Source organism: Lipophrys pholis, assembly GCF_963383615.2.
Source record: "Lipophrys pholis genome assembly, chromosome: 2".
In the NCBI taxonomy this organism is placed as follows: Eukaryota; Metazoa; Chordata; class Actinopteri; order Blenniiformes; family Blenniidae; genus Lipophrys; species Lipophrys pholis.
This window is the reverse complement of record NC_137636.1, coordinates 21,552,350-21,574,525: the sequence shown is the minus strand read 5'-3', so window position 1 is coordinate 21,574,525 and position 22,176 is coordinate 21,552,350. Positions and strand designations below refer to the sequence as shown.

The window sequence follows — 22,176 nt, the reverse complement described above, 5'->3', positions numbered from 1 at the left end:
GCTTCCTTCACACACACGCACACGCACACGCACACACACACACACACACACACACACACACACACACACACACACACACACGCACACACGCACACACGCACACACGCACACGAAGCATTGCTGTTTTGCAGACAGCTCATTTCTCATCCAAATGTTCCTTCATTCTCCTGCTGATTTTCCTGCCTCTGCTCTTGTCCAGGATTGAAAGACACACACACACACACGCACACACACACACACACACACACACACACACACACACACACACACACACACACACACACACACACACACACACACACACACACACACACACACACACACACACACACACACACACACACACACACACACACACACACACACACACACACACACACACACACACACTCAGGAATCATACATCTCACGTACATCACCACATCCAAGCAAATAAAGGAGGGATATGTCACTCGAGTACGGCTTGAATTGCACAAACACGTACACAAACCAACATGTTGGAGGAATGCTAATGTGCCATATAACACAGGAATGCAGATCGAACTCCACAAAGGTACGACGCCAGTGAAGGAGCTTCTGAAATTCAGTGTCCATCACATGCAGCCCTATCACGGCTGAGAGCTGAAGCAGTTTTCTCCGTTTGTGACGTTTCCAGTTTGATTTTTTGATGCTCTGTTACTTCCGCTGGCTTCATCTTATCTTCATTGTCAGTCTGAACGTTTTTCACTTTAACAGGCAAAACCCTCAAAAGCCAGTCAATCACAGAGCTGTGTCACGCACATTGACAATCAAAAGGTTAATTAAGAATTCATGTTTTTGGACTGTCGGTGGAACATGCAGGTCTGCTAGAGATGCACCGATGCCACTTCTTTTTTAACATTTAGCTACTTGCCAATACTGAGCTCTGATACAAGTACTTATTAATTGCCTTCAAGCTTTATTCATGCTCCATATGCGGATATGAAAAGGATATGCGTAGCCGCGGACCACCTCCACACAGCCTGCTGACGCTACGTCGCCTCCAACAGCCTTGAAAGCTCCAGTCAACGACTGCATCTACAGTTAGCATAGCGCAGTGCGTAACGATGATCTACGCACTGCGCTATGCTACTGTAGACTGTAGACTGAAGGAAAGATTTTGCAGTTAATGAGTGTATTAGTCACACTTTAATCATGTTTAGCATGTAGCATCGCTGGTGTGTGAGCCTGAAACTCTTTAGCGTGTAGCACGGCTCAGAGTAAAATCCTCCTAGTACTGACATTACGACATCGGGCTAACTCTGCTGGTCCAAATGTGTCTGGGGATAAAGTTGCTGATGATTAAGTTGCTGGTGTTGTACAAACGATCTTTTCCTCCTCTTGATATTTTGCCTGAACATAATGAGATGTCTCTTACTTTTGTCATTCTCATTGATATTAAAGAATCTCCAAACCGCCGATGTCCTCTCTCGTCAACCTGCTGCTGATGGATGACCGGCCAAGTTGTATCGAGGATCTTTTTCAAGTACAATTACACCGTGCAGTATCAGACCTGATACCAACATCAGTGCATCCCCAAGATCTGCAGTATGCATACTGTAGATATCATCTCACGAACAGAGCAGTTCACTTTAAGTCACTTTTCCTGACTTTTTCAGCTTTTGTGTCTCTGGTTTGTTGCCAACTGTTAAAAATAAGCTCCAGTGTCAACCGCGATAATGATACCTTCGCAACACATTCCGCAGCCCCATTATCACAGTATATAACATTTTCTTAACATTTAAAACATCATCATGATGAAAAAGAAAAGGAAGCCAAAGATAGAGCTCATAAATCACGGCTGCCGGTTTTTGATCTGCGTGGTTATGATGCACGTGGCTCCAAGCTCTACATTATATAGCTGCTTATTCAATTAGTGAAGTGTAATGAGTGATTACTCCATTAATTCCTCAAGTACTGCGTGGTTTGACTGCCAGAGCACGATAATGGTTTAATGTACAAAGTACTTGTGGCACAGATGAGAGCCAGTAATGGAAACCATCATCAGGTTTTCCAAATTTAACCAAATAAAAGGACTCAGAAAAGTGTGTTGTTGTTTTTTTAGATAAATTATTCTAATCATCAATGATTCAGGTGGAAAATGAAACAAGGTTGTTTTTGAACAATGTCCAATCATTTGTATCGCCAGTCAGGGGCAGCAGGGAAACCGTCACGTCTGTATTTCCATTTCGGTCACCATAATTCTCCCAGCTCCAAACAATCGAAAGCATAGTTTTCGTCACAAATGCGAAGCACTGCAATCCTCTTAAGGCGGCTTTTGTTTTGCTCTTTCCTTGTCAGCGGGGGAATTGTGTTTGTTAGCGTTGGGCCGGGTGCTGTAATCCCGCCCGCTCCCCAAATCTCATTATTAATCCCAGTGCCTCCATTATCTGCATGCTCTTCCCTCCATCTTGCAGGGTAATCTGTTTGTGTGTGTCGGGCAGGGGTCATATCTGAAAGCCTCTGGAGCAGAAAACTATCCTGCAGCAATTCAATCTTTTATTAACTCTTATCTTTTCGCAGTTTGTTATTTCTCCCCCCTTCCTTCACTCTCCTCTTGTTGCAGTTTTTCCACTTTTGCCTCTGATTTTTCTTTCTTGTCATATTGTTTCATCATTTCATCTTTCCTATGTTTTATTCCCCCCATTTATATTCCTCTCGCCCCTTTTCCTTTTGTTCCGGGTTTTTTTTCAAATCTTTTCACGGGCACATTCATCCAGTCTTATCAATAACTCTTTTTCTTTTCCTGACATTCCTGGCCGTGTCTGTTCTCATCCTCTGATCCCGGAGAATCACACAGCAGACGTTAGCAGCGCTTGCTACTGTAACGTGATTGAAAATGTGACAATCACACCAACTTTTTTTTGGGGTGTGCTTCGCCTTGTTCTCTCCCTGCCGCCTATTTGGCTGCGAGTTCACAGAGAAATATTTCCACACACTTCCAGGCTGGCTCACATCCAGCTTTTAATAAAATAGATATGCACATGATGTTTCCAAAGTAGCAGTTTATCACCCCAAGCCTTCAAACCACGTTCACTGTATTCTGTTATGTAACTGCAAAATGAAACAGCAAAGCGCAATTAAAGTTATTTTTAGTTCTATTGTGAATTTTCCTTGGGTAACATAGCAAGCACATTGTCTGTTAAGTTGGATCCTTTTGAATTAAAGGTGCATGCTTGACTTCCTCTGTACACTATTTATCCAATTGAAAATCCATAGTCGAGGATTCTTAATGGACCATTTCTGATGCTTTCCATCAGGAACAGGGAAGGAAATTGCCTGATTCACTCTAAAATTACTATTCTTTGTTTCTATTCCACACAACATGCTAGGAAATATACTCTGTCTCGGTCTTATCCTTTTCTTTCCTTCTATCGTCTAACTCCAACTGGTACAGCAGAAATTCTCCACCTCTGAATCTGGTTCAGCAGGTTTCTTCCTGTTAAAGTTAGTTTTTTCTTTCCACCGTCTCCTCTACTTGCTCAGGTGATTTGTTTTCTTGATAAAAATGCCTTGAAATGACAGTGTTGTATTCTACAGAGAAAATCTATATTTTCTTCTGAGCATTTGCTTGCATGAGAAAATGTGACGAGTTAATTCATATTACTTTTGTTTCTCTCGATACCCTTTGCTGGTTGTTGTTGCTAATAATTATCTGTCATGTTATGTAATACATTACAATAAATTTAATGTTTGCTATGTGCTTGTGTATGTAATTCACAGTGAGTCCTGTTGTTGATTAAAATGTGAAAAACATATGTATTTCCAATCACAACCGGCTTGCTCTATTTTTGTTAATGGACTGATCACTATATTTCTTGATTCTCCCTTGTTTGACAGAATTGCTTACTTTCTTAGTTAGAAGGCTCCAGTTTACGACTGCGTCTACAGTACGCATAGCATAGCACGTAGCACAGCGCATAGTGTCTCTCTACGCACTGCACTGTGCCACTGTAGACTGTAGACCAAGGGACAGAGCTCGCTGTTAATGAGCATCTGTGTATCAGTCACACTCCAATAATTTGTAGCATGTAGCATCGCTGGTGTGTGAGCCTGAAACTCTTTAGCATGTAGCATGTAACATGGTTCAGTGTAAAATCCTCCTGATCCACTGAGCAGTTAAACTACTGAGTGTCATTGGGCTAACTGTGCTGGTTCAAATGTCTCTGGTGATGGAGTTATGTTACGTTTCTTATTCTGATTAATTTTAAAGAATAGTGAAATGTTTAAAATTGCTGACATTTCTTGTGCTCTCGTTATGTAGCAGTGGGGGATATTGCTCATGCACAACGCCACATAAGACTCACCGGGTTGTATCAGGTAGCTTTTACAAGTGCACCTGCAGTATCAGATACCCGATGCCGGTTTCAATATCAGTGCATCCCTATGGCTAATGATTAGCGCCTGGCTCCAATTTGAGCTAATGAATGACGGCTAACTTCTTGTTTCTTGTGTTCTGGAGATTTATTTCATGCATGCTGCCTCTAACGTTTTACGATGATGACTTCAGAAGACAACACTGTGTCATACGCGGTTACTTTGACTTCACACAATGTCACATTCATCTTATGTATGAAGGTTGTGAGCAGATTTCACATCTTAAATTAAATGATCGTCTTTGAATGTCCACACTGAGTTGCTTGTCAGCTTTAATCATGTAGGTTTGAAGATTTTTGACTGAAGCACGTGCGAATGTGTGGAAACCTTTTCAGTTAATGAGTCGACAGTCAAGTAAAGATCAAGTATTAATTCTCTCATTGACTCAGTCTGAATTTTTAACAGAGTCAATAGAAGATAGAGTCCACTCTCTTCCAAGTTTCCATGTCCTACTTGTTCCCAGTCAAACTGGATGGGGCCAGACTATAACTAACCCTTAAACTCATACTTCCAGTGAACAACAGAGAAACTTTGCCCCCTACAGCAAATGAATGTGAACACAGTTTTCCAGTATTCAACTCAGCTCATCCATCATTCTGCACGGCGAAGCTTAAAATTTTGACTGCAGACCAAACACAGTCCAGAGAGGTGGGGAGTTAAGCACTTTTGTTGTCAAGACATGAAACACGGAACATTTCACTTCTAAAAAAAACAGTTTGGGAACTCCAAATACGACAAATGTGCTTCATTATCAGGGAGATGGGTTTTAGTGTTACTAAACAATTATTAAGAGCTTCACTGAAGAATCTTTGTAAAGATGTATTAGGCAACAGAGTTGTGATAATTGTCTCAGAGGCTAATGCGGTAGAGTACCGAGGTCACAATTAATTGTGGTTGCAGGAGACAGACAACCTCCATAGTTATGGGGTTCTAATATATGAGCTGATTTTATCATTTATTTTATCATCTAGACGAAGATGGAGTCCGCGCGTTTTCAAAAAGTTGCATTGTCGTGTATATGAATACACAGATCTCAACAAAATTGTGTAAACGAAGTGTAAACAAGGCCTAAATATTTTTCTTGATGCATGACATTTGAAGCCATAGTGGACAGGTTTAGTTCTTGAAATTTAAAGTTTAAATTCTGAGGAAAACACAAGTAATGACATTTTCAACAATGTCTCTTTATACATAGAGCAGTGAAATCTCATTTGCTGCATTTCAAAGTGTAGCTTTGAGGCAAATATTAATGTTGTCAATAGGGTAGTTTTCACTGCACGTCTTGGCATTTTATATATGCTACGCTAACTGAAAAACTCCATTGCTCAATAATTAACCAGACAAATGAGCCACCGTTCTCTGTAAAATATCCTGTCAATGTCTTTTTGTGATCTTTAATACTTGCAAAAGGTCATATTGAATTTTTTTCTCCAGTTATGCTCCCTAATGCCAGATGTTTGACACCAATAACATCAAGGAAAGATGATATGATGGATGGAGGTTTAAAAACATTTAAAAACACTGTTGTCCACAATAAAATCAACAATTAAACTAACAATTAAAAAAAGTACAAAGTTGGAAACGCAGCGGTGGAAATAGTAAATTAAAGATATTCACATTAACGTATTTACTAGTGATTTGCCATATTTTTATTGTTAGCATTTCCCCCACTATGTACACATTTCTATTTTTATTTAAAATGCATTTTAGTAGCTCAAAATTTCATTTTTTATCAGAGAAAATCCCTTATTTAATCACATTAAATCACAAAATAAAAACATTTGTGTAATTTATACACATTGTTGTTTTGCTGACAAACACATTAAATCAAATACCTGCAACAAACAATAAAATGTGAATAAGAAGTAAAAATGTAATATGTAATGTAATATGTAACATGACAATCAGTTGTGTTAGAATGTAGCAGTAGTTGTCTGTTTGTTGTACATCCTCTTTCCAGACGAGTCAATATTGCTTAAGTGTCAGCTGTGCACACTGTACAAACATTTTAAGACACAGCAGAGTTGGAAAGGTTGAAGCTACAGACGTATTGATTTTATCCGGTGTCACACTCGTGAGATTCATCGCAGTTTCTGAACAGTGCGTCCAGTTATCAGAACTGTCTCAATATGCAAAGCGATACAACCTTGTTTGCAGATGAGATTGGCAGGGAGAGTGAAAGCAGAACACAGTTCTGTCCTTCACTCTCATAATTGTGCATTTTGTGTGTGAGTGTGTGTGTGTGTGAGAGTAATCTAGGGATTATGCCTCACGTGGATCCAGCCAGTCATGGCCGCCAGGGTCCAACAGTGAGACACATTACAGCCGGCCACACTCACATCCTGCCCTTTTCACTCGCTGCGTCTAATTAAATGAAGCTGAAGGTGAAAATTTACTTTCACAAGTCGCAGCGGAAAAGTTCAGTGGAGATGCGTATGCCGAGGTTTCATGTTCATCTGGTGTCTGATATGTTTTGACAAACTACGTCTGGGTATGCGTGTGTGTGTGTGTGTGTGTGTGTGTGTGTGTGTGTGTGTGTGTTTGTGTGTGTGTGTGTTGGTGAGTGTGGACTAAAACCACCCGTAACAGCAGCTGCTCTGACTTTGTTCTTTGTGAAATATGTACATCAACTCCTTATATATGTACTACAGATGGTCCTCCACACAAAGAAAACAAATGAACCACACTGTGATTAAAAAAAAAAAAAATCACAGATGATGCATAATGCAGGAATTGAAACACTTTTCACTATCACAAGAGTGTCAAACTCATTTTAATTTAGGTGACACGTCAGTTTGTTATGTTTGGCACCTCCGTATTGTCATGTCGGGGTACGTCAAAGCATGTGTGCAAATATTTGAGGAAAACTAGCATGTTGAAGGGATTATCTGTTTATAAAGCTCGATAAAGGTGTCATGCTGTTTGAAAGTGAAGGCAACATTTTGAAAGTGATGAGTTCCATCTTGTGACACTGCGCAATGTGCAATGAGCCCCAATTCCAACAGACCCTCTTTGGATGTGGTGTAACAGGCCAGTCCCATCATGGACATGCTTGACTGATACTGTCATGAACATATGGGGAAAAAATCTCAGGGCATTCCTTCGAGTACTTTACTGGCTCTATGTCACAAATGAAACCAAATAAGGGAGCAAAGTGTGTCTGACAGTGTACCATCAGAGACGTTTTCCTAATGTATGCAAGTTTTGTCCCCTCAGCTTCCTGAACATGCTACTCTGAACAACTGCTAACACAATATCCACCTCAGTAGTCAAATCATTTACCTCTAAAATGACAGACGGACTGCACTGTACAGGAAGAAGCTCCGTTTTATTCTTAAACAAGAATGAGAATTGACTGTTAATTTCATCATAACTTTCAAAGCCTGCACGGGGGTTGAGACAGTGATAAAAGCTGAGGCCCACACAGTGGCGTTGTACTTAATTGGTTGCAAAGAGCCCTTCACTTCCACCATTAAAGATCCGAGCCCGAGGATATGCGGAGCATCAGGCTGAATTACGCAAAGTTTAAACAGGGTCAACGTGTCTCGTCTGCCACGAGAAGCACCAAAGAGGCGATTTCGTCATCGCTGTTTGTAGCTGAAACGAGTTGTTGAGACGCTCTCACCCCATTTTTGGCCTTGTTTATGGGAGGATGTATGGTAATGAGGACGCTCTCCTCTTGCTCACTTGTTTGTTGGGTTTTGGAAACAAGAACTGGCAGTATGTGACAGCTAACAAGCTGGGTCTTTCATCTGGGGGGAGGTTGTGATGGGTGGGTTTCTATTTATGATGCTAGGAAACACAAAAGCTCCCAAGAGCTGTATTTTGAGTTTGACAACGCTGAAGGCGTTTAAGAAATCTTCTGTCTTCTGGCCTGTGGAAAGGCCAGGCAGTGAAGTCAGGTGTGGAAGCGATATCTGATATTGTAAAGTTGCAGGTTGTCAAGCCAAACACTCCACCATCTGGCCCTGAATCTAAAGCAATTCATAGTAAATCCAAGCCGTTTGCCGTTTGCCAGTCTCGCTCAGGCATTCTTCAATGTCACACAGCTTCTGCCGCTGATCATGTGAGAGCCGATATGTATAATTAGAAGCTGCAGAACTTGTGTGAACTTAACACATTTGAGTGCCGAACGTGTTTTGAGAAGCAAGCGACACCCTGGAATTTTTATGCGACATTTGGGGCCTTGAGGGGCTAAGAATGTTTGTTCTATATTGAGGAATCGCAAATTCTAAGGTCATGTTTCCACAACAACGTTTTTTTAAAGTGAAACTTGTAAACTCTGTTCATCTTTTGAGGTCCGTTTGCGCGACAGCGGCGCTCCGAGTGACTGACAACACAACTTTTTGAAATCGGCTCCCAAGGTGGAACTTTTTGTAAACACACCGACCTCATCTCTGTGCAGCCCGAAGAAAACAACTTTTGTAAAGTGCTGCTCCTACACCACAACCGCGGAAAACAGAGCCTAGAATGCCAAGAATGAAGACATATACTGTAGCTATATATAAGATAATCACATGGGAAGAACACAAACCTTGATATATCCACACCTCTTTCTATATTTAGCACATCACAACTTAAGCAACTTGAAGATGAGAAAGGAGTCACCAGTCATATATCACACATTCAGAAGTGGTTGAAGTTTTAAAAAAAAGAAGAAAAAAAGTGGTGGCACGTGTTCCATCAGTCAATACACTCACCAGCCAACACAGAAATATGCCTTACTTCTCAGACACTCAACAAAGTCCACCTGGGTCCAATTTAATTACTCCTAAACACGTTGGTGCTCACATCTCAAGCCCACTTTGACTAAATTGGGTTCACAGTTTTGATCATCCCATTTTCAATGGATTGTAAGTTATGGAATCACTTATGGATGCTTCAAGACAACATTTCCAGTTGTACTTTTCTTTGCATAGCTTCACTGTTTTTGATGAAAGGGACAAGTATGTTCAATTCTACCTCAAACAGATGATCTGCTTCTTGTTTGCTCTCAGACGTTGTGGGTGTATATTTGAAACGCTGAAATGGAAACAGCGCTCCACATGTCAACATCGACCGGCTGATTAGGGGTTATCCTTTGATTACCCGTTTTGTTTGACTGTAATTATAATGTAAGCGACAGTGACTGTTCATAATGGAGCTAAACGTCTTTAGATGGGTGGTTCATGAGAAGACGCTGATTGGACAAGTCTCACAAGACTGGTACAGAACTTTTCGGGGGCTGCGTCTTAGTTTTGTGGAGTGGGTTGCAGTGCAGCTTGATTTAAATGCCATCCTCAGATCACACACTGATCAGCCGTAACATTCTGAACATTTACAGGTGAGGGGAATAACCTCAACCTCGTTAAAGTTAGTCTACCAGAATCCACACAGGAAAAAATAAACATTTAGAGGCCAGTTTTAGTTGTTGATGGACATCTCTAATACATTGTCAATACTTTTCTGAATGAACTTTGTCATTACACTCGGACAAATACATTGTTCCAGCATTTATATTTCGTAAAAGGTGTGCAGGTTTGTTGACATCTCAGCATCACAGAAACGCCTGAAGATTCCCGGAGCAAAATCCTGTTTGTACACGCTATCTCGCGAGATCTCAAGTCGCACTGGAAAAACAATTAATGATCAGTTTCACAACATTTAAGACTATTCTCATGGCTTGAAAACTCTTTCTTAGAGAAAGTCGGGCTTTTTTTTCGGGCTGAATCGGTCAAATGTTGCTATTTTAGCTGGAGCTGCCGCGACGCCACTTTTGATTAACCAGAAACCCACGCGTTTCCGAAGATGACATCAGTTTGCAAAACCAAAACACAGTTTGATGGCTACAAATTCCATTTTGTTTGAAAATGTATCGACTGTGGTGTGATCGATTTAGGCAACTGCGGTTTGGAAATTAGTTTAGATGAGTGGTGATGGTCTTGCTTTCGTGTGTTGGTTTATTCTCTGTGCAGACGTCATACATTATATGGGAAGTACGTTTTAAATATTTTTTCTGGTTGAGCAACTTTAAGCAGAAAGCTTCAAGATCTGAAGAGGATGACGAGGGGTTCAGATCATCTCCAAACGTGAACACAGAGAGCAGAAACTCATTGATGCATTTGATGAATATAAAGCTGGAATATTTGGTCCAATCCAGCAAAAATTTTACACATCCTTGTCAGATCGAGGAGTTCAATATTGACTATTGATTTTATTGACCGAATGCATGCATGAATGGAAATGTACACTGGGAAGCTACAAATGAATTGCCGCTGGTGGGGTAAATAAAGTTGTCTGAACCGAAGTGAATTCTGTGTCAGTATAAACGGTGAGTTACAGTTTGTTGCTTAAGGTTCTGCAAAGGCAAAGACAAGTTATGGTCAGCACCAACAATGGGCAGCGAGTTTGTACTGTAATGCAATGGAGGAAGGTAGCCAGCTCTGATAAATCACAATCGTCTTCACTTTGCATGGATGGTCGTGACCAAGTGAAAGCCTCACCTGGGGAAGTCATGGACAAGAAGAAAACCTGCTGTAAAACCTTAAGTATTGCATCCATGGAGATGTGACACCAACCACCTAATGAAGCCTTGGTACAGACTTACTACACTCTTTCAGAGAGACCATGGTCTTTCACAGTGCACCAAACACCCCGAGACGGAGTGCAAACCCAAAGAGTTTCTCCTCAGAGGAAAGGTACTCATCCTTACAGAATATAATGAGAACACTGTGTTTCACATGTAGTGTGTTATGAAGCTCCTTCCAACAATTTGTTGTAATTGTACAGGGTGTGTTGTAAGGGCCACGCAAGTTTAGAAAGGTAAATATTTTGGTCCCTCAAGAAAAAGGTGGGGAATTACTGGTCTAGACAGGTTAGGGCTTTTGTGTTTGCAAGAAATCGACCTACAATAATTAGTGAACATCACCCCTTTAATTTCTTTCTGGTCTATTCTATTATAATTTCCCCAGTGGTTCCTCTCTTGATGGACTTTCATTCTCTCTCGTTACCGAATGTTGCACATGAGAGAAATACAAAGGTAATAGTGATCCTCACTGCTGTTGGAATTCGAGAGTGGACGGGACAAAGCTGATTTCCTGACATGTGGCCAGGCGGAGGAAAACTGCAGCTCTGGGATTTCTTCCTGTCAGGCACAAGCAAAAACCTCACATTGCAAGACGTTTAGTGATCTTTATGTCCGGGAAAGAGCATTCAAACCTGCCTGCTCACTGTGTGCTTTCTTTTCATTGCCATCATGTGATGCTGATTTCTTCGCAGTTGTGACGTCTACGCAGTGGAGAAGATTTCCATCAAGTCTCTAATGTCCTGAAGTCATTCGTTCCTGAATGTCTTTCTAAAGCCTCATGTCTTTCTGAATGACAAATTCATTGCAGAGTTAAGAAATATATGCGAGTACAGAGTGTGCATTCAGAACTGCTGCGGAGATTTCCTTCAGACCTTTGATCTGAACAGTTGCGAGATTAGGTTTAACTGTCTCTCACACACACACTGTATGGAGTGAATCTAACAAGGCAGTGGCACAGTGGTCAGCCACACTTAAAAAAAGAAGAAAAGGAGTTGGACTCAATCTGAATGGAAGCATTGATCTGTCCATTAATCCATCTGATTGAGCTGTTGAGAGGCTCCATGAGCCTTAGCAAGACATTAGCTAGGATGAGCTCCAGTCAACACAGCTCAGATAAATCAAAACCTGAATGGATGGATGTTTGAAAGGATGAAGTGATGACTGTAGCATGTATTTACTACGGCCATGGAAGCAGTGATTCAGACAAGCAGCTTTTTACCTCATATTCCTTGGGAGTTGTTTTCAAAATCTTGCATTTTCAGTGGCTCAGAGCACCATAGTCGTGTAACCAGACGCCCAGAACGGATCAAAACATTTCCCTTTTCAATTGAAAAGGTACGGAGCCTGAATGTTATTGCCTGTGTGGTTATTGTTGCTTCTTAACCCGTGTCTCTGGGTGCTGTTTTTAAGAAAAGTAGCATTTTCACCGTGGCCGTGTAAACGAACCCCAAAATGCAATGAAAGTTTTCCTTTTTCACTGGAAAACATTGTTGTGTAAACGCAACCCGAAGCGCCACTTTCTGTGTAACAAACAAACTGTTTCTGTGTGACACTTCTCAGACTGAGTGTGGGTGGTTGTGGTTGTTTCCCACTTTCATCCTGATTTACTTCTTCCGCCTCTCTGAGAATAAACGGTCCAATCTGATGGCCGCTGTTGTGATGGTCAACATGAGGCTCCGGACCTACTGACATAAAGGGATGAAGTTTATAGCTCAGCCTTTCAAACAGCTGCCCTGCAGCTATTGTTACACTGCCGACTGCAATTTCTCACCGCTCCCGTGTCCCCGCTCACCTCGCTTTTAACATTTCCCCCCTTCTTTTAAATAAATCATGACAGCCAGGGTTTTGACCTACTCCCCTGAACTGCTGATTCATTTCTATTCTCTCTGCGGAAAACATCATCTGGACCCACACTATGTAAACATCACAGCTTTGACACAAATGTACACGTTTTCTCTTTTAAACTCTTTCATTTCTGTTCCACTGTCGTTACCATGTGATGTGAGATCTTGCAGTATCCTAAAGATGGTCGTTTATCATATGATTTATAATAAAGCGCTGTTATAAACCCGATGAGTCAATGTTGGTTCTGGCATGATGAGCAGGATGAGAACTGGTGTAAGCAATGATCCCAAATTGGGTTAGGGTTAGAACCTCTGCAGGCGGCGACAACAAAGCAGCGAAAGCGGCAACAGGGAGAGAGAAGAGAGAAAAACCCTCCAGGTACACAATTAAAACGACCCACCTGCAGAGGCTTCAGCTTTATTCTCTCGGCACATACATGCACACCAGCACTCACACAAACCTTTTAATTCCAGTTAGGTTATTGTGTGTTACCATTTGTGATTTTCCCAGTACATCACTCTAACACTGCAGTAATGTTAAAGAATGAAGCGTGATGATGAATATCCAATATAGTTATTTGTTGATTTGACGTGGATTTGTTGGTATGGATCCAATTTAAAACAACTGTGTAAACACGTTTAAACACTCATTTCAGTCTCCTCTAACTTAATTAGGTTTAGGGTTAATCTTAACCATTTGATTACCATCGCGTGACTAATTCATATCATGTTTATCGCACGGAGCTCACCTGTATCCGTGCTGCGTGTCCACACACACGCCACCATTGAAGCAGGGGTTTCTGGGATACGCGGCGCAGGGCTGATGGGTCTGCTCTCTGCCCGGGCAGGCGCACACAGCTGAGGACTCCACTGTCACGGATACCAGACTCATCGTCCCACAATCCACCACTGTAGGCGTGTCCCGCACATTCAGGACACTGGTGCAGCCACCTGCGCTGGCACAGTCCGAGCCGGGACACTCGTCCACCCGAACCTGGAACACGCTGACTTGGAGGAAGGACTGGAGCTGTGTGGAGAAGGAGGAAGGATATGATGAGGAAAGTGTTAGAAGATATGTTCAGTAGAAACATGCTTAAGTTACTACACTTCTAAATATATGCAAGGGAAATGCACAACCAAAAGAGATTGTGTTTGTGGTCAATGTCAGATATAAATAAAAACATGATGCAATGATCTGTAAAAGTCCAAAACCCAATTTACTCACAATAGAAAGAAAAGAAACAGCAGAACACATTTTTTGAAAATAATGCAAACTCATAACAGATGACAGATAAGTGAACAAAGGCATCCTGGCAAATCACATTTGGCTCTCAAGCTAAGCAGTGACTGAAGCTTCAGACTGCTGCAAGTACTCTGTTGAAGTAACTAAGTTCATATGATGCTCGTGTCAAATTACAGACACTGAAGTTTGCATGATAGCGCTGGCGGAAGAGTAGTTCCTTGGAGTAGATCAAACAAACAGAGGTCACACTTAGATCACACAAGTGAAAATGCATTGTTTTTGTGTTTTCATTTCAGAAAAGTTTTGCGTTTAGGCAATTGTGTTTTTAAAATGACGTCCGTTTACACATAAATGGCAGAAACGCTGATGTGGTTAGTACATTTGGCTACCAGTGGGTGCTGTTGTTTGTTTTTGTAATGAAACCACACGCACCTGCAGCAGAGAGCAATCCGTTCTAAACATTAACAATGGGAGTAAACTGACATTGGCATGGACAGACGACCAGGTTGGATTGTTATTACAGTGACTGTCAACTATAAAACTACCAAGTCCCAGGAGAAGATGGACTGGGAGGCATGACACTCTGGAGGAAACATTGTTCTGATTGTCCATCTAATGAGCATGTGCAGAATAAATATTTATTCAGCCCTCCAAGTGTTTCCAAAGAGTTCTCCCTCCAAGAGTTTTCCCCTGTTTCCATGGAGACAGAGTTGTTGCATTTTCAAAAAGTTTCACCTTGGGAACCGCTTTCAACAAGTTGTTTTTTCAGTGGCCAGAAGCAGCATTGGCGGGTAAACAGACGAAATGTAACAAAAGTTCTCTGTGTACACTTGAAAAGGTTGTCGTATAAACGGGGCCTGGATGTTATTGCCTGTGTACTTCACCTTACATATGCAATAACTCAACAAAAATAGAGCGTTGAATACTATGTAAATAGATAAAAGAAAACAAAAACAAAAGTAGTACTTGTACAGGCACAGTGATTTAAATAACAAATGACTGTGAGAGGATATTTTTTGCCTTGCAGAATTCTTCATTATGGTAGCGTGGAACATTCTAGTCAATTATCTTAAAAATCTAGGTCACAGTCAATGAGTACTTGGTAAGTTTAAGAACCAGTTGATGGAGGAGATGAGACGTTATGACAGCTGAGAAATGGACCCACCAAGTATTTATGTATGAGAGGAATTAAAGTAATTGGCCCACTTAAGTTGAAATCATGAAGTCCAATCCACCATTAAAGTGCTTTTAACTCTTCCACGATCCTTTAAATATAGTAAAATGCTCAAACAAGCGTTAAATAGTGTGCAATGATAGTGATTTCAAAGACTTTGAACACAGCCTGGTTGTTGGTTTAAGTATTTCATGGCCTGCTTAAGGCTGACATTTTCACTCACAACTCTGTACCCTACAGAGAGTTGTGAGTGAAAATTCCAGAGAATGGTGTGGAGAAACAAAATGTAGATACTGGTTAGGGAGGACAAGAAGGCAACGGGACTTGAAATGAGTCCTGTAACAACATGAACATGCAACAGGGTGAACTGGGGTGAATCCTCCAGCGAGAGTCACTGCTGTCAGATTAACACAGAGGCTAAGGGTTCAACCAGAATCACCAAAACTACACATAACCAGGACAAATCAAGACAACAGAGGGATGAAAAACCAGTCTGAATGTCTGCTCGATGTTCAGCTCACAACATTATGGATCCACTGAGCCTTGTACCTGTTTGGAGGGTTTACAGTATCGTCTGCACACATTATGTCGACCTGAGTATTGTTTCTACTCCTTTACCACCACAGTGTATGACCTTCTGATGGATGCTTCCAGCACAGGGGTGTCGAACATAAGGCCTGTGGGCCAAAACCGGCCCACAAGAGGCTCCAATCTAGCTGCTAAGCCACCAAGCAAATTGTAAAAATTTCAAAATAAACATTTCTTAATCGTAGCGACATGACGGAACACTGAGACCCAAGCTGAGATACCGGTGATGCTGCCATGAAAGCTAGCTACCTGGTTGCTATCAAACTAGCATCAAAGCCATGCTGTGCGCGGGAGTTTGTTAAAACACCCAGAATGCAATAGCTGAAAGAAAAGTTTTCTGGAAATTTCACTGTATTTTGCTCCTGCAGGTTTCAATTCCGTTGGCTTTCTCTAGAGATAGTTGTTTTTGGTAGTAATTGATTGGTTTTTGTGGTGCAGGTATATTCTGCACCACAACAACAACAAAAAAAACTTTAAAGTTTAAATTCAAAGGTTATTATGGTATTTTAGTACCAGTCCGACCCACTCAAGATGAAATTGTGCTGAATGTGGCCCTCCGACTAAAATCAGGTTGTGGAAAGGTGCATGGTCCTGCTAAAACAGTGGTGTCAAAGATCAAATCATGTCAACCTGCTTTCTTGAAAATGATGAGTTCACTAGTCTCACGTGGTCTCGACATTCACAGACCTCAGTCCAGCACAGACAATTTGGGAGATGGTAGAACAGAAGATTCACATCATTCACATGAAACCAGTTTGCAGCAACTGTGCGAGGTTGTCACACCAATGTGGGAAAAAATTGGGAAGAGGACTTTGTCAAGTCTATGGTCAAAGGAAAACATGAAGGAAAACAAGGTATACACTTGTATATTATTGATACAGAGTTGTATATCATGGATATACACTTGAACAAATACAACCGTATTAATAGAGAAAAATGCCAGAGCCAGTAGTAATTAGCTGCAGTAAAGTTAGTTCACCAAGTACTACTGCACCCCAATAATGTGTAAGGTTTGATAAAAAACAAGAAGAAAACCAAGTGGAGGACTTGACATCCCTGAAATAGCAGCACTCATTTCACCACTTTCTCCTGGAACTGCCTCTGCAACAAATGATCTTTTGCTAACATAATATACACAGGTCAGTAAGCATGTGTGCATACACAACAAAACACAGGAAAACAGGAACAAAAAAACATTGATGTGGAAATAGGAAACTCAATGAGTACAGCGAGGCGTCGAGGGTCAAAGAAATCTAGCTATTTTTCTGCACGAGTTGCTGGGAAAGTGGGCTAAATGTTGATGAGGCAGGGGCGAAACTCATTCTCCAGGTCGAACAGTTTGATAAAAGCTCTGGAAAGGAAAATTCAATGTAAATTGACTACGTAATGTGCACTCTGTGTGTGTGTGTGTGTGTGTGTGTGTGTGTGTGTGTGTGTGTGTGTGTGTGTGTGTGTGTGTGTTGTCCTTGCCTGGTTGGTGATAGTACCACTGGTTAAGTAGGTTTCAAGTAGTGAGCTTACTAGCACGTGCTATTGTAGAGAGATGCATGCCCCCTGATACGACTGGATAGTACGTAGTGTGAAATGCAGTGAAGACAAAAGCGGGTTGCGTTATGCTCAATGTTCCGCACTGATTGGACTTCAACTCAGTGGCTGGATTACAGCTCAGTTATTCAACTCATTCACACAAACTGACTGTAACTCTGGTGAGGATTATGTTTTCTGTTGTTTCTCACTGATGCTTCACACTATCCCGGTTTTAACTGTGTGCATGTGCCAATGCCAGCAGGGATGGTTTCACATTGACAATCAGCCTCTTTCATTCATTCGTAAGCTACCTGCAGCTCTCATGCTTGACTTTAATGCCGCAGTGGGTACGTGCAGCCACAGAGCAAATGAGCTCAAATGGAGAGAAGAGCTGCGTGGGAGTTTGAAGAATAGTGTCTACTGTTAATCAAGCATATAAAGTATCTATGGACACCATTCCCCGTACCCTTTGTTTATGTCACTGGACACTGAGACACGGTCGTTTAATCATTCAGTCAAGTGAAACAGTCTGTCAAGCAGAGAAAACAAGTTTCTATACAAAGACGTCTCGTTCAATATAGAGGAACAAGCTGCGGTTCGAGACTGAATGGAATTAATCTTGCTGTAACCTTGCTCGAAGTGTTTACTGTTAAACTGAAACAAAAACGGATATGTAGACACTCATGGTGCTGTCTTCTTTTAGAAAGTTGAGCCAATGAAAAGCAAGATCTGAGAATAAAACATTGCTTCACTAAATGTGAGTATTTACAGAACCCGGCCCGGTTTGTTCACAGTTTGTGAATAATGAGGGAACATAACCCCTTTTAAAGTAACCCGTCACCAAGTGATTACTATCACAGAGTTAATAATTCAGTTTACGAGCAGTGAGCTTGTTACTTGTTGAATATATATGAAAACATTTGGGGAGCTGCAGAGCCTCTGTGTCCGCTCTACTTCATTTGCTAAAGCATAGCATCAGCTAAAGCCATTGTTTCCAGAGCAGGACAGCTTTTTGATGACTCGGCTGAACGCCTTTTCACTGCAGGAAGCACTTTATTAATGCTGAGTAACTTTGGAGATATCGAACTGTATTTAATATCGGTATTTATCTACAGTCGCTACCTGAAGTACATTAGCAACCTTCAATAAAAGTTATATTCCCTTTTTTAGAAACTGTCTGTAAGTTCTCCAAACCATAATCAGATCTTTATCAATAAGAATTAATAACAACAATTGGTAATGTTAAGAGCATATTGTGTTCTGCTGCATGTGTGTGTGGTTTCATTCCAAAAATGAACAACAGCATCAACTAGTGGGCTGGCATGCTAACTACAACAATTTCAGCATTTCTGCTGTTTGCGTGGAAACAGACATCATTTTCAAGACGTTGCCGTGTAAATGAGAAACTTTTCTAGAACAGAAACGCAAAAACGATGTGCTTACACAAGAGTGCATGGACCACACATCAGAAGATACAGAGCCGAGTTCAATTTCTTCTGACAGAAAGAGCTGAGTGAAGAATATGACGCGACTTGTTGGGCAAGACCCTGGAGTGTCAGAACTTTCTTCTGTTTCTTCCGGAGTATGAATTGGCCTACAGTGTTATGGAGGTTGAACACCATCTGTAGGTCAACAGTGTTTACTGAAGCTGCAAATTCATTCAGTGCAGCTTCACAGCTGGATCGCTCTCCTTTTTTTTTTTTTAGGTTTTGGAGATTTTTCAGCATCAGCGGGGTTCACTCAGTACACCAAAACTTTTCCTGCTGCCAGTTGGCAGCAGAGCAACGACTGCAGTAACAACTATTTATTGAGGTGCGCTGTCTTTCAGGACTGTCCTGCTGTTTTGCTGCTCCTGCCTCCATCGCCTTCCAGCTTTTGATTTAGCTCCTCATCTGTGGACTCCGCTTCCAATAAACTCCACCGTGTATCAAACTGAAATCACTTCCTGCTTTGTGAAAAGGATCCACAAAGCTGTTCCCCTTTGAACTTCGCTGTTGACTTCCGTCTGAAAAAGTATGATCACAGTGGACATTAAACGCACATGCTGGGGAACTAATTCACAGGAATGATGTGAACCGGCTGGCTATTTCAAATGCAGTTAGCACTGTTTATGGCGGCTATTGTCCATAGTGAGAAGAAGAAAAAATTTTATTTGAAGAAGATTCTTGTTGGGAAAGTTCCTTTTGAAAGGACAAGTACAAGTAGTAACCTTTAAATACTTGCTACCTGTAGCTACAGTTGACAGTACGTAGTGTTCTATGTTATGTGTGTGCTCATGTTTAGCATGTAGTGAGCCCTGAAATGCTTTAGCATGTCGCACAGCTAAAGAGTAAAATCCTCTGATCCACTGAGCTGTTAAACTACAGAGCGGCATGGTTCTAACCAGTGATGCCGCTAACGCGTTAATCTCAGATATGACCACTTTTTTCAGTAACGAGTAATCTAACGCGTTACTATTTCTAAACCAATAATCAGATTAAAGTTACTTATCCAAGTCACGGTGCGTTACTATTATAGCGTCCCGCAGGACGAGTTTCTTGTCTGCAAAGCCGCTTTATTATCAAACAGAACCAGCAGCCCCTTCTTTCTGGTCCAAACGGACACACACACACAGTTGCTGGTGTTGCACCAAATGTCAGAACATGATTTAGAGTGTGTCTTACTTTTGTAATTCTTATTAATATTATAGAATCTTCAAACTGCCGACATCACTTGTCCTTTCTCGTCTACCTGCTGTAGACATTGCTGACGGATGACGTCATGAAATACTCGCTGCGTTGCACCAGGGATCTTTCACAAGTACGAGTACATCGCACATCAACGGACCCGATAACCAATACTGGTATTGGTGCAGCATCGATTGATGAAGATCTTTAGTAGTTTGAACAGATCCAACTGACTATGGATTAAACCAGGGAGACTCGGGACAGGTCAGTCCATCCCAAAGGTAACACCAAAAACACAATCGCACTCATTAATATTTATACCTACAGCCAAATCAGGGACATCGTTTAACTTTGAAAGTATATTTTTGGCTTGTGGGAGGAAGTCCGGGTACATGTAGAAAAATTTGTAATAATTAATTTTTTTTTTTTTTGCAGATTTCCATTCAGGCTCAAAACCTGAGATTTTCTTATATTCTTCTTCAAAAGTTGATTTTCCAGCCTTGCGCATCTTCACATGTGGAAAAAATTACTCCACTGGTCTTATCAAGTTGTGTGACTAAAGGAGAGCTGGCATTCATGTTGGTACCTCTTAACCTTGGCACACGAAGAAGGCCTTGACAGAAGAATACCCCCACCACCCCTTATTTCGGAATAACTTTTAAACTTGTCTACATTCAGCTGCGGCTTGTATAATGCTGTCGTGATCAGATTTTTAAAAATCTATCAATGCATTCCTCTGGAAAGTAATACTCCCTGCGTTTGAGGTTTGGGACCTCTAAAGAGTAAATGGTTTCAATGTGTCAGCACGCTTCAGTCTCTTTTCTATCTTGTCTCCCAAATGTGGAGATCAGAGGAACTCGGAGAGGGAGCAATTGAATCTTTTAAAAGCTGAACAGTGTGTTTAGCAAAGGGATAAAGGACCAGAGGGATGTATTGTTCCATGGACTATTGTGGCAATGCCTTGAGAAATCTCCACTCTCCGGTCTTCCAGGAGGGTGGAGATTGAGGGTGTCTCCCAGGGACACATTGATATAATGATAAGATGAACCCTGGTATCCGAGCACAATACCACCGATCTTTAAAAATTAAAAAAAAAACCTACGTAGTGTCATGAAACGTCAAGTGGAGCGTGTTGGATGGAAAACACTGAGGGATAGCTTTCATTATTGAGGTGGAGAAGGGAGAAATAAGCAGACATGGAGTGTGAAGGCTTTTTTTCCCCTTTTAAATCTTCTACTTCAGAGGTATTACCGGTGAACTGAAAACATTAATAATAAGCACTGCTTCATTTTATTCTGTCCCCTCTAACCCACCCCCAACACCACCACCACCATCTCATCCGGCTCTCGTTCATCCTCTCCCCTCGCCACGCTTTGCTTCGCATTCTGATCAATGTCTTCTGAGGAGGTTTTGGCTGAATTCAGATGAAACGCTTGGCACTCTCTTCACAAATCAAAATCACACCTGAAAGCATCGGCTCCCTCTTCTCCACCGTCTTCCCGCCCGTCTGTCTCTTTCTTCTCTTTCTGTGTCTCTCTTCTTCTACATCTTGCCTCAAAAAGAAGAACTATACACATTTTCTAGTTTTCTTTTTGCATGTGATATCTCCATCACGACCAAAGGAAAAAAGAAAACACCAAACAACGAGACAGATGGGGTTGAACTGGGTGGGTGGAGGGTTTTTGGGCACTGAGGGGGTGATTGACCTGAACTGACCACTGGACTCCAGACATGTTCTGTGTTTTCCCCCTAACAGACACAAACATGCAAATTCAGACTGGCTCATCATTTCCTCTGAGGACAGCTCAACTCAGTCTTTCTATAAACACACAGTGTGTATTCCCCAAACACTGACCTTAACCTTGGAAATCACATGTTTACCTTGGTACACATAGTAATCAGGGTCTCGAGCTCTGCATTCCATAATATGCGAAAAGTATAATCAGCCCCCTGTTTTCAATCCCCACAAAGGATTCAAGAGCTTGCAGAGGCATGCCGGTACCTCCAACATTGGTCAGAGCCCCACACGTGCAATGGGAAGTATTGCATCTCTTAAAGTGAGATGAACAAGAGCACAGACCTAATGCATTCGTGATGCAGGACCTTCTTATTGATATGCACAAAAAACAAAAACAAAAAAAAAGAGTTCAGCATTATGACCCTCTTCCATAAAC

The 22,176-nt window shown here is 41.5% G+C and overlaps 1 protein-coding gene across 1 annotated transcript in view; it reads right to left on the bottom strand.

The window, feature by feature from the left end:
- Positions 1–22,176, bottom strand: part of LOC308106697 (neural-cadherin) — a gene marked incomplete at its 3' end in the record, with an annotated part of 401,833 nt that overhangs the window by 119,037 nt on the left and 260,620 nt on the right. The window contains 1 exon segment of the mRNA XM_080458585.1: positions 13,554–13,831. Within this exon segment, the coding sequence (XP_080314711.1) occupies positions 13,554–13,831 (278 nt within the window).